This window comes from Hypanus sabinus, chromosome 7 (assembly GCF_030144855.1).
Source record: "Hypanus sabinus isolate sHypSab1 chromosome 7, sHypSab1.hap1, whole genome shotgun sequence".
Classification (NCBI taxonomy): Eukaryota; Metazoa; Chordata; class Chondrichthyes; order Myliobatiformes; family Dasyatidae; genus Hypanus; species Hypanus sabinus.
Genome location: NC_082712.1, coordinates 156,060,216 through 156,083,314, shown reverse-complemented (window position 1 = coordinate 156,083,314; position 23,099 = coordinate 156,060,216). Strand labels below are relative to the sequence as shown.

Here is a 23,099-nt window from a genome sequence, read left to right as displayed (position 1 = left end):
TGCTGAAGTCTTAGAAAGCTATGTTTGATAGCTCTTAGGATACTTTTACCAAATGTAACTTTGCAGCTTTATTGAGTGGCTGACTACCGAAGTTCAAAATAAAATTTATTACCAGAATACATACATGTCACCACATACAATCCTGAGATTCTTTTTCCTGCAGGCATGTTTAGCCTATCTATAGAGCAATAACTGTAAACAGGGTCAATGACAACAAACTGTGTGAATGCAAATGTAAGTGAATAGCAATTAATAACAAGAGCATGGAATAACAAGATAAAGAGTCCTTAAAGTGAGACCTTCGGTTGTGAGAACACCGGAAGTAAATGAGTGTAGTTATCCCCTTTTGTTCAAGAACCTGATCGTTGAGGAGTGGTAAGTGTTCTTCAACCTGGTGTAATGATACCTGAGGCACTAGTACCTTCTACCTGATGGCAGCAGTGAGAGAAGAGCGTAGCCTGAGTGGTGAGGATCTTTGATGGATGATGCTTTTCTATGGCATTGGTTCATGTTGATGTGCTCAATGGTTGGGAGGGTTTTGTCCATGATGTACTGGGCTGAATCCACTACTTTTGTAGGATTTTCCATTCAAAGGCACCGATGTTCCCATATCAGGCCATAACGCACCCAGTCATCACACGCTCCACCACACAGCTCTCGAAACTTGCCAAGGTTTTTGACAATATGTCAAATCTCTGCAGACTCCTGAGGCAGTAGAGGTGCTTTACAATAGTATTTATATGATGGGTCCATGACAGGTCTTCTGAGATGGTGACACCCAGGACTTTAAAGTTACTGACCTTCTCCACCTGTGATCCTCCAATGATTACTGGCTCATGGACCTCTGGTTTCCCTCTCCTGAAGTCTACAATCAGTTGGTCTAATTGATGTTGAGTGAAAGGTTGTTGTTATTACAACCCTCAGCCAAATTTTCAATCTCCCCTTTCTGAATAGGAAGAGACAACAAATGCTTGTCTTTCTGGTTGTATTCACATATCCTAGATTAAATAAAAATATCTTGTAATTTTAAAGTAATATTTTCAGAGTTTAAAATAGTGAACTTGTACTCTTCTGGTGAGATGATGAAGTACAAATCTCAGTATGCATCAGCATTAGAATTGTAGAGTTGCTCTACAGTTGGGCCAAATGACATTGTATGATTGTTCATATCATGGTTCACTTGGACTACCTTTATTTTATAATAGTAAAATTACCCAAGCAAATTTTAATTTAGAGTATTACAATTATGATGGTTACTATTTAGATTATTTAAAATCAATTAATTTTTATTGCAGGCAAGGTGGTTCTGGGAAGCTTATTTTAAATCGATGAAAGCCATTGGACTTGCTACTTTGCAAATCATCAATGACAGAATCTACCCTTATGCTGCCAAATCTTATGAGGACTGGAATGATCCAACAACTGTGGTAAGTGTATGATACCCAGGACTCATAAAGACTAGCTGCATGAATTATTTCATCTATCCTTTTTGTGTATTTTTTCCTTTGTGAGCTCTTTTCAATAATGAAATGTTTACCATTGCTTTATTTTCATGGCCTTTATTTCTCTTCATGTTTGTCTTGCTTGAGCTCCTGAAAGTTAACTAAAAACAGATTCTCCTTTTAAAGCTCAGATCGTCGTTTACCTCTACTTAATGATGTGGTAATTGGGAGATGATAATAAATGATTCATTTGTGTTAAGGAAATGCACTGATCTTTATCATTCTGTTGCCTGTCTAGAGATATCCCTCAGTATTGAGATCAATCTATTATTTTTGAATGAAACTGAACTAATGAGTTGGTGACTGTATTAAATGCAATTTAAGCATTGTCTTGAGAGAAAAATGTGTCATTCCAACAAGAACCAGCTGAGATTTTCACCTGTCTTTATATTCATCGCTTAGTTTGTTTAAAAATGGAATTAATGCTTAGCAATATTTTATAAAACGCTTAAAAGGCAGAAAATTGCCATTTTACTTCTGTAAGCCACAAAAGTAGTTATTTTTTCCAAAGAGTTAATTCTCCAGTTGAATTTGGTTCACTGCAGAATATCTAACATTTGGATTGTCTCGAACCAGAGATTGGTGTGCAGAGTATTCTGATAGCACAATCCTTTCATGCTTCCTGAGTCCCATAATGTCTTGCATGATATGTTGAATAACATTTCACTATAGGTATCCTGTAGAAAACACCACAGCACTACTTTTATTTAAGCTTTATTTTCATTCACATTTGATATTCACTGCTTGTCATCTTGTCTGAATATTTTCACTGCCATGACTAAACCTGTACAGATACTTGCCTTGGAGGAAAACATTTTTTATGATTTCTGTCCAAAAGAATTGCTGCATCTGTCTCCTACTCCATCTAGTGGCCCTTTCCATCTTAATATAGTTTGACACTATGAATAGTCCTTATTCTTCTCAATATAGAGGTCATACACTAGAATGAATAAAGCTCAAAGATTATGATTTTCAATAGATCAAATCAGTTTTAGAACATGAAAATATGTGGAGAATGAACTGAGCAAAGAACCGAAAGAGTTAATGCATCTTGAGGCTGTTTTTGGCCTTTTGACCATTACAGGATGAGAAGCAACTTGGAATACTTTCTCAAAGTATTCATTGGAAACGCATCTAGGGTAATTGGACTGAAGCATTGAATAAATCAAGTGTTTTTTTTATCCAAAAGCTGTAATTGAAACCACATTGTGGTAGGATGTAATTTAAAAGGCATCATAGACAGAGTGATGTGCTTGTCTCTGCAGTCTCGCAGAGGCCTAAGATGCAGCAATCCATGATTGTAAATGTGTCCACTCCCTTTCTGATAAACATTTGTGAATCTTAAAAGGCTCCCCTTAGTTTTACAGAATGATGAGTTGTATAGATGTTGGTGTGTTAACAAGCAGCCTTTATTGTTTCACTGTCTGTCCAACACAGCATGTCTCACGCTGTAATCTGATCAGTTCAATAAAGTAGTTCTTTCTGACAGTGTTGCTTGTCATGCATGTCTGTAACATTTTAAGCAAAGGAAAAAGTATCTCAAATAGCACATGTCAGCACTATAGCATCATAGTTATTTACTTTGCATTTGTGGATAGCTTGAAACTGAGAAATGCCAGCTTCCAGACACTTAAAATATTGTTCTCACAGCATGAGTAAAACTGCCAATCTGTTTCCAACAAATATAGTCCTCTCTTTGATCCTGAAATGTTTGATTTTTTTGGGAAGCAATATTGTTTTACTGTGCTCATAATTGTTTGTGGAGTAAAATTCCTTTGAAAGCTTAGCAGCCAATAGATTGATTCTGTATTCAATTTTTAGCACTGTTACTCTTGTATGAACATTATGCAAGTTCTGTTTAATATTTTTGTTTCTTAAAATTGATATAGTGACCTCATGATTGTCTAAAACATGTTGGAAATATTGCCTAAAGAAAAGTGTTAATTTTCAGCAATCTGCTGAGACTTTTGTCAAACCTGAATGTGTTTCCTGTTTTACCATTTTACTTATTATTGGGGAGTACTAATGTAATTTTGAAATACTCAAGCAATAGTTCCTCTCAAAGTTTATTAAAAAGCCAACATACTGTGGACACTGAATTATATGCACATCCATTAAGATGCTTATTTGAAAATTCCAGGTTTTAAAACTACAGTTGTGTATAAATAAAAACACAAAATGCTGGCAGAACTCAGCAGGCACCTATGGGAGAAGGTAGTGACGACGTTTCGGGCCGAAACCCTTCATCAAGAGTGAAGTAACATGGGATGGTCAAGGGGGGATAAGAAGTGGGGGGAGGGATGAAGTAGAGAGCTGGGAAGTGATAGGCTGAAGGGAAATGGGCTAGGGGAAGGTGGAGAATTATGGGAAATAAAAGAGAATGAAAGGTAGGGCTGGGGGGAGATTGTAGTGAGGGGCGAAAAGAGAGGGAAAGAGAACCAGACTAAAATTATAGATAGGGATGGGGTAAGGGGGGGGGGGGGGGGCAGGGGTATCAACGGAGGTCTGTGAGTTGAACGTTCATGCCGGCAGGTAGGAGGCTACCTAGGCGGGAGATAAGGTATTGCTCCATCGACCTGCGTGTGGCCTCAATTTGAGGGGTGGGGCAAGGAGTGGAACAAGCTAGTTCAAGTGTTGTCAGGCTGGACCTGATCACAAATTGTGCCAATCAGAATTCTGCCATGATTGTATGATACGCATAAAGAAGTTAAATGATTTCTATTTATATTAAAATATATTTATTTTTTCTATAAATTGATAACTTCATTTCTGAAAATAGATTAAATTTCCTTAAGTACATTTGAGAGCTCCCTGAGGACTGTGTAAATGCACTTGGTGGTATGGTACAAAAAGATAAAATAACAAGTAAATGCCAAATTCAAATCCTATTTGATGATGGTAATCTTGACCAATGTAGTAATGAATTTTCCCCTGCTTGAAATACTCCTATGTGAATGATATTAGGTGCAGATGTCTCAGCTGTGCCCATCTTCCTTGGAGCTGTTTGCCTGTATTGAAATGAACCTGAGCCAATTTTCACTCTCTGAGCAGAATAAGGTGTTAGTACTGTGCTATTGGTCTCCATGTTCAGTCCAACATTAGAGAAAATTTGCAATGACAACTCAGTTTTTTCAAAGTTCAGAATTCTAGTGCCAATATAAGAGGCCATCAAAAATCACTTGGATTGTTAATAGTCTAGCTGTTTATTTCAAAAGAAAAGTTGTGCACACTACTCATATATCTCCAATATTGGTGTTCAGAATTTTTCAGTATGCTGCCAAATAGGTGGATAGAAGTTTCCACAAAATTCCTGTTTTCTCCTCATATTGCTGTTTTTTCTGTGCACTGAATAATAGTCTTAAAGTAAACATCAGTGTGAAAAGTAACTTAGAGCTGTGACAACAATCGTGCATATTATGTAAGACAAGTAATGATTTGGGGTTTCAATCTATAATGTACCCAAGGTGAGTAATGCAAAGTAAGCTCTCAATATGTACAACAAGCTGGAGGAACTCAGCAGGTCGGGCAGCATCCGTGGAAATGAGCAGTCAACGTTTCGGGCCGAGACCCTTTGTCAGGACTGAAGAGGGAGGGGGCAGGAGCTCTATCAAGAAGGTGGGGGGAGGGTGGGAAGGAGAAGGCTGGTGGGTGCCAGGTGAAAAACCAGTAAGAGGAAAGATCAAGGGGTGGGGGAGGGGAAGCAGGGAGGCAACAACAGAGCACCAAACTATGTGCAGCTGGTTGATCACATGCTTCAAGCAAACTTGAACATCCTTCTTCACCTTTCCTGCCTATCTCCTCCCTGCTTCCCCTTTCCCACCCCTTGATCTTTCCTCTTACTGGTTTTTCACCTGGCACCTACCAGCCTTCTTCCCACTGTCCCCCCACCTTCTTTATAGGGCCCCTGCCCCCTCCCTCTTCAGTCCTGATGAAGGTTCTTGGCCCGATACGTTGACTGCTCGTTTCCATGGATGCTGCCTGACCTGCTTAGTTCCTCCAGCTTGTTGTACATGTTGCTTTGACCCCAGAATCTGCACTGTACTTTGTGTTTAGGCTTTCAATATGTTGGGCTTCTTAACATTTGAACTGACCATGAGCTAATGAGGTTATTAAAATGTATAAATAAATGTTTAGAGATTGGAGCTGCTGTAATTTAAGCCAGTTGCAATATTGCCGTACTCTTTAAGACTTATTTTCTACTGCAGGTGAAACTTTAACCAATCTCCTTTATTTTTAGTAGTTTTTACATAAGATGCCCCAAAGAACTTAACAGCATTGTTGAATGATTTACCACCTCTTCTCACATATACATTGGGTAAAGTTATCAAACCCTTTGCTGAAAAGGTTGGTTTTATTGGTGGAGGAGCTCAGGGAGGATATTAATACTTCAAATCTAGATGGCTGAAAATGTTCAGATTGTTGGAGGAATTAAGGTTAGGGATGTGCAAGAGATTAGAAGAATGCATAAAATTCAGAAGGTTAAAATAACAGAGTTAAGAGATAGACAATGAAGGCACCTTAGAGACATGAATTTTAAAATCAGAGCTTTTCCAAATCAAATATCAATGTAGGTTCGCAAGATGAGAGTAACTGATGAGCAGGACTTGGTATGTGATGGATATTAAAAGTAAAACAATTACTGCAGATCTGCAAAATCTGGAAATATGAAATTGAAACAAAATATAGAACTACTCAGAAGGTCAGGCAACATCTGTGGAAAGAGAAACTGAGTAATGATCTTGATACAAACTGATAGAGCATAGAAATTAAATATATTTAGAGTAATAAGAAAGCAGGTAGGCAAAATAAAAAGATGAGGAAAATAAAGAGGGTAGTGCTCAAATGGTGAGAGAGGCTAGTGAAGTCTAAAAAATTGAAAATAGATTGTTTGGCGAGTCAGATTCCAATTTATGCCATGAATATTGAAAAGTAATGTGAAATGTGTATTTGCATTAACAACCAATACACCCAAGGATGTGCTGGGGGCTTTTCCTTATAAGTGCTGCCATACGTTTTGGTGTCAACATAGCATGGCCATAATGCTTGTCAGAACAGCAGAGAACACACAGAAAAACCAGAACATACGAAGCAACAAAGAAGTGCCACTGGAAAACCCCTGTTCCTCCCACCCTCAGGCTGTCTGCGGCCTCCAGCGGATTCATGGATTCGCAAACATTGGGCCCCAACTTCGCTGCAGACTTCCTTCAGCCATTAGACCTTCAGGCTTTTATTGGAACATTCAATTGACCTTCAGACCTCGAGAAGTAATGTAAAAGTGATGAATGAAAATGGGGGGGGGGAGAGCCAGATCTGAAAAACACACAACGGTTGCAGTGTTTCAACCCAAAACGTCTGAGGGCTACAGGAATTGTAGATGTTGCATGGCTCATTGAGTTACCCCATCTTACAGTGGACAACAAAGATTTTACTTCCTGAATACTTTTGGGTGTATCTTATGGATTTTGTTCTGCTGATGGTGAAAATCACTATGAAAAATTCCCTATCACGTACCATTTGTTTGAAATTGCCTATATTTGTTACTTCAATTCATGATTCAAGTTAATTAAAATGTTACGCACAAGGTAAGCTGAAAAGTTTTCTATCTTGTGCAGGCGTGCTTGGGCGAGCTTAGGCTAGGTGGATTCTGCATGGTAGGACAGGATTTAGAAAGGCTATAAATTTCTGTGAAGGATTTTGATATTTGACAGTTATTTCCCAGAATAATTGATGCCAAGGTTATGGAAGGCATTTTTTTTGTTCCATAAATCAAACAGATCATCAATGACAGGCAATTTGAACAACTCCTCGTTGGACTTGAGAAAATTGCATAGAAGACATTTAAGGATGTTGTTGAAAATTTCATGGCAACAACAGAGCACCAAACTATGTGCAGCTGGTTGACAATGTGCTTCAAGCAAACAAACCATAAGTTCAACATGTCACTGACGATTCATTTTCTGCGTTCCCATTTAGACTTCTTCCCTGAGAATCTTGGTACTCACTGTCAGTGATGAGCATGGTGAAAGGTTTCTCCAGGACATTTTGGTCATAGAGAAACAGTATCAGAGCAACTGGTATCCATCTGTGGTGGCTGATTATTGTTCAACACTTACGTGAGAAGCCTCAGACACTGAGTACAAATGAAAATCATCATCAAAACATTTTTAGCTTCATTAAACCAAGCTAAAGCACCATTATGCAATTAAACATATTCAATAAAAGTTAATTTCTTGTTTCTGCAAATTCATACATGATACAAATACTCTGAAATTATATTTGTGTTCAGTTTCAAGGGATCTATCATGAAACAAAAAAAAAATCTGAGGAAGCAACACTTCCGGGGGGAGGGTGGGGGGGAATGTCCAGCGCTTTGTTTCTTGAATATCTGTTCCATTTAAGTATTCTTTAAAAAAAAAGAATAGTAAGAAATGATCGGGTAGATTTGAGCCAATGCTTCCAATTTTTTTTTTACTGTTTCCAAAAATGTGAAATACCTTGTTGTGACTTGATCATATATTAATTGAAATATTTAAGTTTGCTGTAATTATCCATGGCATTAACATGTTGTGATATATGTTAGATTGGAATGATAGTTTACACTTCATTTAAACAGAGGTTGATAGATTCTGGTCATTGAGGGAATTAAGAAAAACAAGTATAGTGCTGAAGTGGAGGATCAGCCATAATCGTAAGTCATAAAACATTTTTGAAGGGCAATATGGAGTACTGCTGATCCTATTTCTTATTTTTATGAAACACTCAGCATTTTGAGGCACTGGAAGTATGATAATGATCTCCCCCAGATGACTCTTAACACTATTCAGTCACAAAGCACTTGCATGTTTATGTAGTCAATGCTTGTTGAAATGCAAGATAGCTCCAGTCGTAATGAGTAGATGTTTATTAGACCCAAACATCATACTTCAGGATACTAAATTTAAAAATGCTTATTACTAAAGTCAAAAGGATGTTACTTAAGTTAGTTATCTCTATGAGAGAGATTATGTTCTTGCAGATTTAAGATGTTTTAGAAGCTCAGTGTGAGAGACATACCAGCCTTAAAGTTGCTGCTATGTGTAAGTGTGGAGTAGATAATCTCTCTTGACTGAAACATCAGAAATGCGCATCATATATTATAGAAAATGGCAAAATTGGATAGGGATGAAGAAATACAATTATAGATGGTGTGAATCATGAAAAATATGCAGACAGAATGTAGCGACTCCATCTGTTGCAGTAAGGAAGAGGCAGACAAACTTCTCAATGCAAACTAGACCTGTGAATATCTTTACATAGATTTAGAATTGCACTGCAATCTACTGTAGGCTGCACACTTAAAGAAAAAAAAAGTTGTTTGCAGTTCAGATTTGGAACTGAAAGTTATAGGCAGAAGAGGAAAAAGTGCTAATCCTTAGGTGGGCCATCTCAAATGCTGACTTAGCTGCTTTATGAATTATACTCTGCATTTAAGTTCAACATCTTTGAAATGGCTTGAGCTTTTTTGTGTTTAGATTACAATTACTTACAGCTGGTGTACACTAATTTAGTGGCAAGCAAATTTTATATTATAAATATTCATGTACAGTATCTTCTGTTCTCAAAACTCTGAATGACTTCTTTAAACGTTCTTATTCAAGTGTCCAATTGCCAAAATACTCTTTCTAAAGTGTAAACATACGGTAATGTTTAATTTGCTCTTTCTTATATTTAAATAAAAAAAACATGTCAGCAGGAAAGGTCTCTCTGTTCTCCTGCCGGTTTCATGTCACATGAGGAGTATTTGAGATATTTTGAATTAGAGCCAAAACTGCTGGCTTTATGTTCTGGCATCCATTTGACTTGGAGGTTTATATTCCTGGAACATGCATTTTTATCAAAATTAAAATTGAGGCTATAATTTTATTCATATTGCAAGTGATACATTTTTTCCTGAATTTTATATGGAATAAACAATGGTGCAATAATACGTTATCAATTTCTTTAATATGTAACTTTTAGTCGAAGATTGGTAGGTTGCAAGTTAATTCAGTGCTGACCTTTCTGTGCGTTTGTTTAAATTCATTTCCTGTTGCTACATATTTAGATGAAAAAGATCTCATTGGAACTTCCAAATAAGAACATGTGTGAAAAGGCCATTCTGGGTTATTAGGTTTATTCTTAAATCTGGTTAATTGAGTAACCAGCTTTTCTGTAAATCGGATCGCTACCTGCATACAGGCAGACGCTAAAGAGCAAAGCTTCAGAGATTAGGACAGCAAAGTGGTGGTCACAGGAGGAAGAGAAACATTGCTTCGAGTCAGTGGACAAGGCCACGTTCAAGGACTCGTCTGCGAATCTGAATGAATGACTTTGTTAAAACATTTGTGCATGAATGTGACTCTACAGAATCATTCAGAAGCCCTGGATGAGCCATAAGATCTGCAATCTGCTGAGGGGAAAATCAGAGGCAGTCAAGTCTAGGGAAGAAGAAAGTTACAAGAGATCCAGGTATGATCTCTGGAAAGCTATCTCACGGGTGAAGTGGCAATTCCAGACTAAAATTGAATAAGTGAAGGATGCTTGACAATTGTGGCAGGGCTTGAATACTATCACCTCTTGTACAGTTAAATCAAGAGACATAGGTGACAGCAGAGCTTCACTTCCAGATGAACACAATGATTCTATGTTTGCTTTGACCATCAAAACATGGAGGAACCATCATGAGCTCCCACAGACTCCCATGATCCTGGGATTTCATATCATGTGACTGATGTGAGAGCAGCCTTCAGGAAGATGAACCAATGAAAGGCATCCAGCCCAGATGGGGTACCTGGCTAAGTATTGAAGACTTGTGCTGATCAACCAGCTGAAGTATTCCCTGAGATCATTAACCTCTTGCTTCAGCACTCTGAGGTACCCACCTGCTTCAGGTAGGCTACAAATATACTGGTGCCCAAGAAGAACGTGGTGACTTCTCTCAGTGCCTATCATCCAGTAGCACTTGAATCCACAGTGATAAAGTGTTTTGAGAGTTTTGTAATGGAGCAGGTCAACTCCTGCCTGAGAAGGGACTTCTGCCTGCTCCATTTTGTCTATCAGAGCAATAGATCCACATCAGATGCCATCTCATTGGTTCTTTGCTCAACCCTGGAACATCTGGACAGCAAAGTTGCATACATCAGGATGCTCTTTATTGACTATAGCTCAACATTCAATGCTATTGTCCTTATAAACTAATCAACAAGCTTTAAGACCTTGGTCTCAATACCTCCTTTTGCAATCGGATCCCTGATTTCCTCACTTAGGGACCCCGGTCAGTTCAAATTGGCAACAAAATCTCCACAATCTCCATCAGCACAGGTGCATCACAAGGCCATCTGCTTGGCCACCTGCTCTACTCATTTTACACTTATGACTGTGTGGCTAAGCACAGCTCTAATGCCATATTCAAGTTTGCTGACAACACCACTGTCATAGGCCAAATCAAAGATGGGGATAAATCAGCATATAGAGGGGAGATTGAAAATCTAGCTAAGTGCTGTCATAACACCATCCTTTTACTTAATGTCAACAAGACAAAGGAGCTGATTATTTACTTCAGGAGAAGCAAATCAGAGGGCCATGAGCTAGTCTTCATCAGAAGGTTAGAGGTAGAGAGGGTCAGCAATTTTAAATTCTTTGGTGATATTATTTTGGAGGACCTGTCCTGGGCCCATCACATGAATGCAATTACAAAAATTACAAAAAGCATGGCCGTGCCTCTACTTAGGAATTTGTGAAGATTCAGCAGGACATCTAAAACTTTGACAAACTTCTATAAATGTGTAGTGGAGAGTGCATTGACTGGCTGTATCATGTCCTGCTATGGAAACACCAGTGCCTTTGAATGGAAAGTCCAACAAAAAGTAGTGGGTGCAGCCCAGTCCATCATGGGTAAAGCCCTCCTCTCTATTGAGTACATCTGCATTAAATACTGTTGCAGGAACACAGCATCCATCATCAGGGACCCCCACCACCCAGGTTATGCTCTCCTCTCGCTGCTACCATCAGAAAGAAGGTATAGGAGCCTCAGGACTCATACCACCAGGACAGGCACAGAGACTGCAGAAACGATCAACAAACTGACCATCACAGAGGTAGATTGGTGAGTTGTGAGAAGTAACAGGAATGTAGTGAGTCAAGAAGGCTGTGCTGTTGCTCAGTATCTATATAACCATATAACAATTACAGCACGGAAACAGGCCATCTTGGGCCTTCTAGTCCGTGCCGAATCTAGGTTAAATCATCTCTTCAAGGCTGGAGAGAAACTGGGTCAGAAAGGAACAGACCAGTTATCTTGACCCAAATGGTCACCAGTAACTTAGGATGAGGAGATTTATCTGAAGCAGCATGAAAAGTTAATGTCCAAATTAAGAAATAGATAGTCATGTAATCAATGGATTGCTCTCTGAGCCATGTGAAAATTGCAAGGAGTCAGTGAGTCTTGGTGTTCAGCTGGCGGAGAATCTCACCTGGTCCTTCAACACTAGCTCCATAGCAAAGAAAGCCCAACAGCATCTCTACTTTCTGCGAAGGCTGAGGAAAGTCCATCTCCCACCCCCTATCCTCATCACATTCTAAAGGGGTTATATTGAGAGCATCCTGAGCAGCTGCATCACTGCCTGGTTCGGAAATTGCACCATCTCTGATCACAAGACCCTACAGCGGATAGTGAGGTCAGCTGAGAAGATCATAGAGGGGTCGCTTCCCGCCATCACGGATATTTATATTACACACTGTATCTGCAAAGCAAACAGAGTTATGAAGGACCCCATGCACCCCTCATACAATCTCTTCTCCCTCCTACCTTCTGGGAAAAGGCTCCGAAGCACTTGGGCTCTCACGACCAGACTATGTAACAGTTTCTTCCCCCAAGCTATCAGACTCCTCAATACCCAGAGCCTAGACTGACACCTTACTGCCCTATTGTCCTGTTTATTATTTGTTGTATTGCCTGCACTGTTTTGTGCACTTTATGCAGTCCTGGGTAGATCTGTGGTCTAGTGTAGTTGTTTTTTTTTCTTCTCTCTGCTTTTTACGTAGTTCAGTCAAGTTTTTGTACTATGTCATGTAACACCATGGTCCTGAAAAACTTTGTCTCATTTTTACTATGTACTGTACATAGCAGTTATAGTCAAAATGACAATAAAAGTGACTTGACTTGAGATAAGACCTTAAGATATAAAAGCAGAATTACGCCATTTGGCCTTTCGAGTCTGCTTCACCATTCAATTCATTCCGCCTCATTCCCTGGCCTTATCCCTGTAACCTTTGATGCCGTGGCCAATCAAGAACCTATCAATCTCTGCCTTCGATCAGGGACTTCATTGTGTGATTCAAAAACTGGTCCTCATTTGCCAAATTCTGAAACTTTCCCAGTTTTCTCAGGATTCCTTCTTTTGGCAAAAGAGTAAATTTTGCTTTCAGTTTTCATCTTTCATCCATTGCTTGTTGGATTTTTGTACATTAAAAGGGCTACCTGTTTGCTATGAACTATGTACTTACAGCCATAGCTTTTACTGCATTTTCCCAATCTACCTTATTTACGCTTGCTTTATGGCTTTTGTAGTGTGCTATTTTTAGATTCTGAAACCAGAGTTACAATTGAAATAAATCATTCTGAATCTTCAGTCTGAAACTTTACCCAAACAATTGGTAAAAAGAATGGCCGATAGAACTAATCTAATGAAGTGCATAAAAGCTGACTGTAAAGCTCAACTAATATAGAAAAAGATTAGCAAAAAATTAATGTAGACATTGGGATTCAGAGACCTTGTCTAGTGGAATGTCACAGGGATTGCCTCTTGGGCCTTTGTCGTATATCTACATCAACCCAAGTCTAATGCATGCAGGATTATTGATGATAAGAACTTGTGGGTTGTGGGGAAAAAAAAATACAATGATTCTCAGAGAATACAAACCAAAATAAATGAGCGAGGTGATTGCAGATAAGGGGGAAAATGGAAAGATTTGTCTTTTTCATGGCAAGAGAATAAAAAAAATTTCTGAGAATAAAAGATTTTCTGAGTGATTGCTGTGTCCTTGAGCTACTGAATGTTAACATGTAGGTTTATAAAGCAGAGTGGGAAGCATAGTGTAAATTGACCTTTCTTGCTAGAGGATTTGACTATAAGGACAAAGGTATTTTAATCCAATATACAGGAGCCTGATGAGACCATTCTTGGAATGTGATGTGCAGGGCTGATAAAATCACAACCAAGGGACTGGAACAACAGACTGTATATCCTATGACTGACTCCACAGCCTTTTGAGAAATAAATTCTAAAGCTTTACTGTGCCCTGTCTGTAGAGAGTTATCCTTGTTTCTGTGCTAAATAGTGTACCCCTTGAAGCTGATTCTTAGTTCTAGATGCCCAAATTGCTGAAGCATTATGTCTGCATCTGCCTTGCCAAGCTCCTTCAGGATTGTGTATTTCAGGTGATCACCTCTCATTCTTCTAAATTCAATAATGTAAATTTGATGTATGTTCTTGTGTGAAAAACCTACCATTCCAGGAATAGAATTCTATACAAAGTTTTCATACAATGCTCTTATTTGCCATAAATGAATTCATTAAATGGAACGAGTCAAATCAAACAAAGTCTTCATTTCTTTTCAAATATTTTTATTCTTGGAAAACATTGCATAAAGTATTTGCTACTGAATGAACAAAGTTCGATTAAAGTTTTAGATGATCTTGGAAAATATCTATTGCCAGCTCATTTAGTAACAGTAATCATCTCTTTATTTGTATTGATCTATGCTGTTACTTATGAGACTTGTATCTTTGTATGTTTTATATTCAGAAAGTGGTGAGTGTGAACAATCCTCTCTTCCTCCCACTCATTCCACCTCGGTCTCAAGGCTTCACTGCTGTTGTTCTCACCTTTGACCGTGTTGAGAGTTTATTCCGAGTGATCACTGAGATTTCCAAAGTGCCCAGCCTTTCCAAGTTGCTAGTTGTGTGGAACAATCAGAACAAAAGCCCCCCTGAAGGTAAGATGTCAATCTAGTCTCAAGACATGGATGAATAATGGGGAGGTGGTAAAACTGCACAGTTAAATGAAATAAACGAGATGGGAAAAGTTCAGTTGTACAGGTTTGCAAATTTCCTCAGTGGCCATTCACTTTTATCCATGCAACTTGATTTTTCATTAGGTTTCAATGGGTACATTTAATATCAGAGAAATATATGCAATATATATGCTGAATTTTTTTATGTACAGTTGCCAGAAAAAAATATGACCCTTTACAGTTACGTGGTTTTCTGCATTAATTACTCATAAAAAGTGGTCTGACCTTCATCAAAGTCACAATAATAAACACAGTCTACCAAAACTAATAACACACAATTGTACTACTTCTGGTACACTGAGTACACAATTCTAATGCTGACAATCTAGGTTCAAAAAAATATGTGATCCTCTGGGGTAATGCTTTCTATAAAAACTATTCAGAATCAGTTATTCCAGTAAATGAGATAAAATTGGAGGTTTGGATTGTAGAGGTGCCCTGTCCAATTTAAAAAAAGACACACAAAGTTAGGTTACTGATTCAGCCTGCTCTTCTCAAAAAAGATCTGTTTATGTGCACCATGCCTCGACCAAGACAACTTTCAGAAGACATTAAAAGAAGAATTGTAGAGAAACATGCAGTTGGAAAAGGCTACAAAAGCATTCTAAAGACCTGAGTGTTCATCCTAAGGGAAAATGTCTACAAATGGAAGAAATTCAGTACTGTTGCTACCCTCCCTAGGAGTGGGCGTCCTGCAACGATCACACCAAGAGCACAACGTGCAATGCTGAACAAGGTGAAAAAGAACCCAAAGGTAACAGCAAAAAACTGCAGAAATCTGTAGAACTTGCTAAAGTCTCTGTTCATGTGTCCACTATCAGAAAAGTACTGAACAAGAATGGTGATCATGAAAGGACACCATGGAGGAAACCATTGCTCTCCAAACAAAAAGATTGCTGCCCTTCTCAATTTTGCAAAAGACCCACCTGGATATTTCACAACACTTCTGGGACAATGCTCTGTAGACGGATGAGACAGAAATTGAACTTTTTGGCAGAAATGCACATCGTTATGCTTAGAGGAAAAAGGGCAGTGCACACCAATACCAAAGCTTTATCAAATCTGTGAAGCATGGTGGAAAGAGCATCATGGTTTGGAGCTGCTTTGTTGCCTCAGGGCCTGGACAGCTTGCAATCGTTGAAGGAGCAATGAATTCAAAATTGTATCGACATTTTACCGGAGAATGTCAAGGTTCCACTCTGTCACCTGAAGCTTAGAAGTTGGATGATGCAAAAAGACAATGATCTGAAACACAAGAGTAAACCAACAGCAGAATGGTTTAAAAGAAGAAAATTCGTGTTTTGGAATGGCTAAGTTAGAATTCAGACCTTAACCCAATTGAGATGTGTCGTGCCAATAGTTTTTGGGACCACCTGGTAAAGGAAGCCATTGAAATTAAACTAGAGGAAATGAATTTTCACAGAGATGAAGATTTCGCTGTAAGCAAGAACTGTAATTTGATTGTTAAAAAAGTGGGGGAGTGGAAACCGGATTGGATGAGGACTATCCAATCAGGAGGGATGGACTACAGAGATAATAAATACCACAGGACTAGACACGCCCAGGCATCATCCCTGAAAAAAATGGCAGATTTTGTCATCGAATGTCAGTTATAATCAATACCTGTACCCAGCTGAAAGTCTGAAAAGGGCTTATTTGTTACATACGCCAGGAAAACACCAGATGCCTCTATCAATGCCTCTTGGAACTCCAGACTTAGTGGATTAATAACATTTCCCTCATCAATCCTCTTGGTTAGTCTAGCATAAAACTCTGTTTATCTTTGACAAAACCATACTGCTTTCTCCAATCAATCCATGCTTGTCCAAGTGACAACCAATTCTCTCATCATTAACCAACCAACTGAATCCTTCCAAATGTTTTTTTCTTTCTGTTTTCCATTGTGTGCTTTCTTACTCTTAAGTACCAGTTTTGTCCCTGATAATAGTTTCTATAACTTTTTCTAGTAAATTGTTTGGTGTATTGTTATTGGGTTTATTTTATGCTCTTTTTAAATAAGTGTGTAAAATTTCCAATTTTGCGGTTCCCAGGCACCAACCCTAAATCTATATCTCCATTTTTTCACCATTTATTCTGACACTTTTATTATCCCCTACAAGTTTGACTCCAAATATTTGGTCATCTAAAGAGCCCATAATTTCAAAGTTTATGCCCCAGCCTCAATGAACTTCAGATCTGGGAGGAGACTGAGTTCTTCATGTGATTAATTTACCACTCTCCCAGTCAATTCAATTCAATTCATTTCAGTTCATTTCTTCAGCCAGATGTATTACTCTAGCAGAATCTAAAGGGACTTTATTCCACTTTGATTCTGTCCACATCATTTGTTCTTTTGTCCCATTTCTTTCTTTCTTTTCTTTTTCAATCTTTTTATTGAATTTCATATATAAAAAAAACATAACATAATAATGAATAGGTTATAAGTGCACTAGACTTGAAATTGAATTAATAATAAGATAACAATATCCTATTAAAATATCAACAAAAAATAGTACATTAATCAATCAAGCCTATAATAATTATACATGAAAAAAAGTAAGAATAATCATCAAAAGAAAAAAAAATTTAAAAAATACAAGAAAAAATAAATATTGAAAAAAAAACACTAAACTAAACTAACATGGGCAATAATAACAGTTTATGTGTATATGATAGTGTCAAAAACTCCAGAACTCCATACCAGAACAAGAATAAACAGAGAGAAGGTCTGGAAGAGGCCAAATTAATTCATATGAAAGTGTCGAATGAACGGTCCTCAAGTTTCTTGAAATTTAATTGATGGGTCAAAAATAGTGCTTCTAATTTTTTCTAAGCTCAGATAAGAAATAGTTTGAGAGAACCACTGAAACATGGTAGGAGGATTTATTTCTTTCCAATTTTGTAATATAGACCTTCTGGCCATTAATGTTACAAAGGCAATCATTCGTCTAATTGAAGGGGAAAACTGATTACCATCCTCATTTGGTATACCAAAAATTGCAGTAATAAAATGAGGTTGTAAATCAATATTCCAAATTGAGGAAATGGTAGCAAATATGTCCTTCCAATAGTTATATAAGGTGGGACATGACCAAAACATGTGGGTCAATGAAGCCACATCTGAATGACATCTGTCACATTGAGGGTTAATATGAGAATAGAATCGAGCAAGCTTATCTTTAGACATATGAGCTCTATGTACAATTTTAAATTGTATTAGAGCATGTTTAGCACATATAGAAGAAGAATTAACCATTTGTAAAATTTTTTCCCATTTTTCTGTTGATATATTATATTGAAGTTCTTTTTCCCATTCTTGTTTAATTCTACCTGATATTTCTGGTTGTATCTTCATAATCATATTATAAATAAAAGCCACTAATCTCTTCTGACAAGGATTTAAGGTAAAAATCAAATCTGAAAAATCTATCGAAGTTGAATTGGGGAAGGATGGTAGAACTTTATGTAAAAAATTTCTGATTTGTAGATATCTAAATAAATTAGATTTAGGTAACTTAAATTTGTTGGAAAGTTGGTCGAAAGACATCAAACTACCTTCAAAAGAAAGATCACGAAAACATTTTATACCTTTCCTTTTCCATATGCTAAAAGCTTGATCTCTTAAAGAAGGTTTGAAAAAGAAGTTAAGTAAGATAGGGCTATCAAGAACAAAGTTTCTCAGAGTAAAAAACTTACGAAATTGAAACCAAATTCGTAATGTATGTTTGACAATAGGGTTGGATATCTGTTTATTGAATGTAACTAAATCAGCAGGAAGAGAAGAACCAAGAACGGAGAATAGAGAATATCCCTGTGCATCATTGCATTCTAAATTTACCCACTGTGGGCACAATGGTGAATCCAAATCTAATTTCCAATATATTAAGTTACGAATATTATTCGCCCAATAGTAAAATCTAAAGTTCGGTAAAGCTAAACCACCATCTTTTTTAGATTTTTGTAATTGCCTTTTACTTAACCTGGGGTTTTTATTTTGCCACACAAATGAGGAAATTTTTGAATAAATGTTTTCAAAAAAAGATTTAGGAATAAAAATTGGTAAGGCTTGAAATAAATATAAAGATTTCGGTAAAATCATCATTTTAATAGCATTAATCCGACCAACTAATGATAAGGATAAGGGAGACCATCTTGTAGTAAGTTGTTGAATTTGATGAAGCATAGGTAAAAAATTCAGTCTAAATAAATCTTTATATTTCTTGGTAATTTTTATACCTAAATAGATAAAGTTATCAGTAACAACTTTAAATGGTATCCTGTCATTCAATAAAGTTTGCGCGTTTAAAGGGAATAATTCACTCTTATCCAAGTTTAGTTTATAACCAGAAAAACTACCAAATTGAGCCAACAAGGATAAAATAGCGGGAATAAACCTGTCCGGATCAGAAATATATAACAGCAAGTCATCAGCATAAAGTGATAACTTGTATAACTTCTCATTACTGGTAATACCAAAAATATTAGGAGATTCATGAATAGCAATGGCTAAAGGTTCTAATGCGATATTAAATAATAAAGGACTTAAGGGACAACCTTGTCTCGTACCACGAGATAATTGAAAAAAAAGAGGATCTGTAATTATTTGTAAGAACAGAAGCAACAGGTTTATAATATATTAATTTAATCCATGATATAAAATTAGGACTAAAATTAAAATTTCTCAATGCATTAAAAAAGTATGTCCATTCAACTCTATCAAAAGCTTTTTCAGCATCTAATGAAATAACACATTCTGGGGTTGTGGGTGATGAAGTATAAATTATATTAATCAATTTTCTAACATTAAAAAAGGAATACCGATTCCTAATAAAACCAGTTTGGTCTTCTGAAATAATCTGTGATAGTAACTTTTCTAACCTAATAGCTAAAATTTTTGTAAGAATCTTAGAGTCTACATTTAATAGCGATATAGGGCGATAAGATGCACATAAAGTAGGATCTTTATCTTTTTTAAGAATTAGAGAGATAGTAGCTTCATAAAAAGACTGGGGTAATCTCTTCTTAGCAAATGCATCATTAAAGATTTCACATAACCAAGGGGAAAGCAAAGAAGAAAAAGTTTTTAAAAATTCTATAATATAACCATCAGGACCAGGAGCTTTCCCTGAATTCATTGATGAGATAGCCTCTCCTATTTCGGCCATAGAAATAGGAGCATCGAACAAGCTACGATCTTCATCTGTCAGTTTGGGAATATTCAAATTGTTAAAAAAATTATCCATCATGGACAGATCGCCATCAAATTTTGATTGATATAAAGATTTATAAAAATCTTGAAAAGTGTTATTGATTTCTTTATGATCAGTAGTCAGATTACCGTCTTGTTTACGAATTTTAATAATTTGTCGCTTAGTCGAAATAGCTTTTAATTGGTTAGCTAACAATTTACTAGTTCGATCACTATGAATATAAAATTGAGCCCTGGTCCTAATTAATTGATTCTCAATTGAAGAAGATAATAATAAGCTATGCTCCATTTGAAGCTCAACTCTCTTCTTATAAAGTTCTTTGGTAGGAGTCACGGAATAAATCTTATCAGTTTCTTTAATTTTATCCACTAATAAAGCAATATCTAAATATCTTTGTTTTCTTTTACCAACGGAATATGAGATAATTTGTCCATGGATAAAAGCCTTAAAAGAGTCCCAAAGTATTCCTCTGTCGATTTCTTCAGTATAGTTTGTTGAGAAAAACAAGTCAATTTGCTGTTTTATGAAGGTGATAAATTCTGGATCTTGAAGCAAAGTAGCGTTAAGTCTCCAAGATCTAGTATTATTGGAAAAGTCCAAAATCTTGATAGATAACTTCAAAGGGGCATGATCCAAAATGGCAATAAAATTATATTTTCAATCAGTAACATCTGTTAATAAACGATGATCAATAAGGAAATAATCAATTCTAGAATAACTGTGATATACGTGTGAAAAAAACAAAAATTCTTTATCTTTAGGGTTCAAAAACCGCCATATTTCAGTAATTCCCGACTCAACCATAAAGGAATTAATAAGTAAGGCTGATCTATTCGGAAGAATTCGAATAGGTTTAGATCTATCCATCAAAGGATTCAGACAACAATTAAAATCTCCACCCATTATCAACATATATTCATTTAGATTAGGAAGGGAAGTAAATAAGTGTTTAAAAAATTCAGGGCAGTCAAAGTTTGGAGCATAAATAACCACTTTTCGATTAAAAAGTGAACCAGTTATCAACAAAAATCTGCCCTGTGGATCAGAAATAATTTCATGATGTGTAAACGAAATTGAGGGGTCTATAAAAATAGACACACCCCTAATTTTGGCGGTACAATTCGAATGAAATTGGTGACCCTTCCAGAACCTAAAAAAGCATTGATTATCCTCCCTCCTAATATGGGTCCCCTGTGCAAAGATAATATTAGCATTTAGTCTACGGAATACTTTAAATTTTTTTTACGTTTAATCGGATGATTTAAACCATTAGTATTCCAAGAGATAAAGTTAATAGACTTATCCATCATGCCAATATTAATTGTATATATCATAAAAGGTTAAAAAGACACATAACCCATAATTCAGGAAGAAGGAAAAATGATTCAGGAGCAACCGGAGAACATGACACCTCAACAATATTAATAATTTAAAGTCAGCCCATAAACTAAAAGCAAAAAAATAAAAAGCAAAAGCGTGAAAAAAGATCCCTACCCCCTCCCCCAACCCCACGAAAAAAAGCCAAGCAGCAGGCGCACAAACTAATACTAATATTACCCCCATTTTCAAGATGGCAACTCCATGAAAAGAAAGAAAAGAGAAACTATATAACACCCAGATATAAATACAGGGTTGTAAAAAAAAAAGAAGAATATATATCAATCAAAATGAAAAAATAATATAAAAAAGCAAAAGATCATTAATAAAAAAAGGATAACCATTGAAGTTTAAAATAGTGTAATATGCCTTTAAAAAAAGATTCCATATTCAAATATAAGAAAATGACGTTTCAAAAACAGAGACTTATGGGAAGAAGAAACGACATTTTGAAAAGACCATATTACAGAATATAAATGTAAATTCACCAATCTGTTAAAAAAAAATTTTTTTTAAAAAAAAGGTCATCAAAATAAGATTAAAAAAGGATTCAATAACCATTACAATATATAAAAAAAAGGTCCAAAAACTCAAAACATTCGTCCCATTCTCAAATACAAGCAAATAAACGCTTACGGAAAGCAAAGTCTTATGGGAAGAAGAAACGACATCTTAAAAAATAAATCATTATTACAAAGTCTTAACATGTATATCCAATCCAGAGGGGAAAAAAAATTAAGAATAAAGACATTATAGTAAAATTAAAAGAGCATCTGTAAATCATGATAATAAAAAAAAAACAGGTGTACAGACCAAAGTAAAAAGCTTCATAAGTTAAAGCCTAAAACGAAATGGCATCTTCTCTCCAAAAATTCTTCAACATAGCACATCGTTCAAATTGTACTAGAAGACCGATATTCTTCAACGAATTTCTTCGCTTCTTCCGGAGTATTAAAGAAGCGCTGACTGTCATCACTCAACGTAATTCTGAGATTCGCTGGGTATCTTAAAGCTTGTTTAAGTCCATTCGAATGAATCTCTGCCATCACTGGTTTAAAAGCGATTCTCGCCCTCATCACCTCGAATGAATAATCTTCAACAATACGAAACTTGTTGCTTCTGTGAGAAATCATACCTTTCTGATGAGCTAATCGAATTAAAAGCTCTTTCTCCCAAGGATAATGGAGACGGACAATCACAGCTCGTGGCTTGTCTCTCGCAGCCGAAAATCTCGAAACTCTGTGGGCACGATCAATAGTAGGTTTAGCCCGCAAAGCGTCCTCGCCAAAAATTTCCCACAATAAGTTAGAGAAATATTCAGTTAAGTCACCAGACTCAACATTTTCGGGAAATCCGATAATACGCAAGTTCTGTCTGCGAGATCGGTTTTCAAGATTGGTGATTTTAAACTTATTCTGCTCCACTATTTTAGCAGTCGACCGTACCTTCTCATCTAATGTTTCGATTGTACGTATTTTTTCACAAATTAACTTGTCAAGAGTCGCAAACTTTTCTTCATGCCATTCAATATCTGCTGCCTGCGATTGAAGCTTGGTATCAAACGATCTAACGACTTCTTCAAGCTCAGACATTTTCGCAGTAAGTTTATTTTCCAGACTTGCAAGTTTAGTGTCCAGAAGACTAGAGATTGCATCGAGAGATAGAGGGTCTTTTGACGATTTCTTAGATACAGACATTTTAAGTTTGAAAAAATTAAATCAAGTATTATTTTAAAAAAGAAGTAAATCGTAAATATCAACCCATGTAATTAAGTACGAAAAGATTTGATTAAAGGGTGATTATAGTTTAAAAAATGAAGAACCCCTAAAAGGCAGATGTCTACGTCGCCATCTTGAAACTCTCCCCCATTTAGATATTTTCAGTGCAAAACATCAACATAACATTGGCTATTCCAAT

The 23,099-nt window shown here is 36.6% G+C and overlaps 1 protein-coding gene across 1 annotated transcript in view; it reads left to right on the top strand.

The window, feature by feature from the left end:
* ext2 (exostosin glycosyltransferase 2) overlaps positions 1 to 23,099 on the top strand; it is a 163,485-nt gene that overhangs the window by 85,048 nt on the left and 55,338 nt on the right. The window contains exons 8-9 of the mRNA XM_059975984.1: positions 1,296 to 1,427; positions 14,328 to 14,517. Of these exons, the coding sequence (XP_059831967.1) occupies positions 1,296 to 1,427; positions 14,328 to 14,517 (322 nt within the window). The remainder of the gene's footprint in view (positions 1 to 1,295; positions 1,428 to 14,327; positions 14,518 to 23,099) is intronic.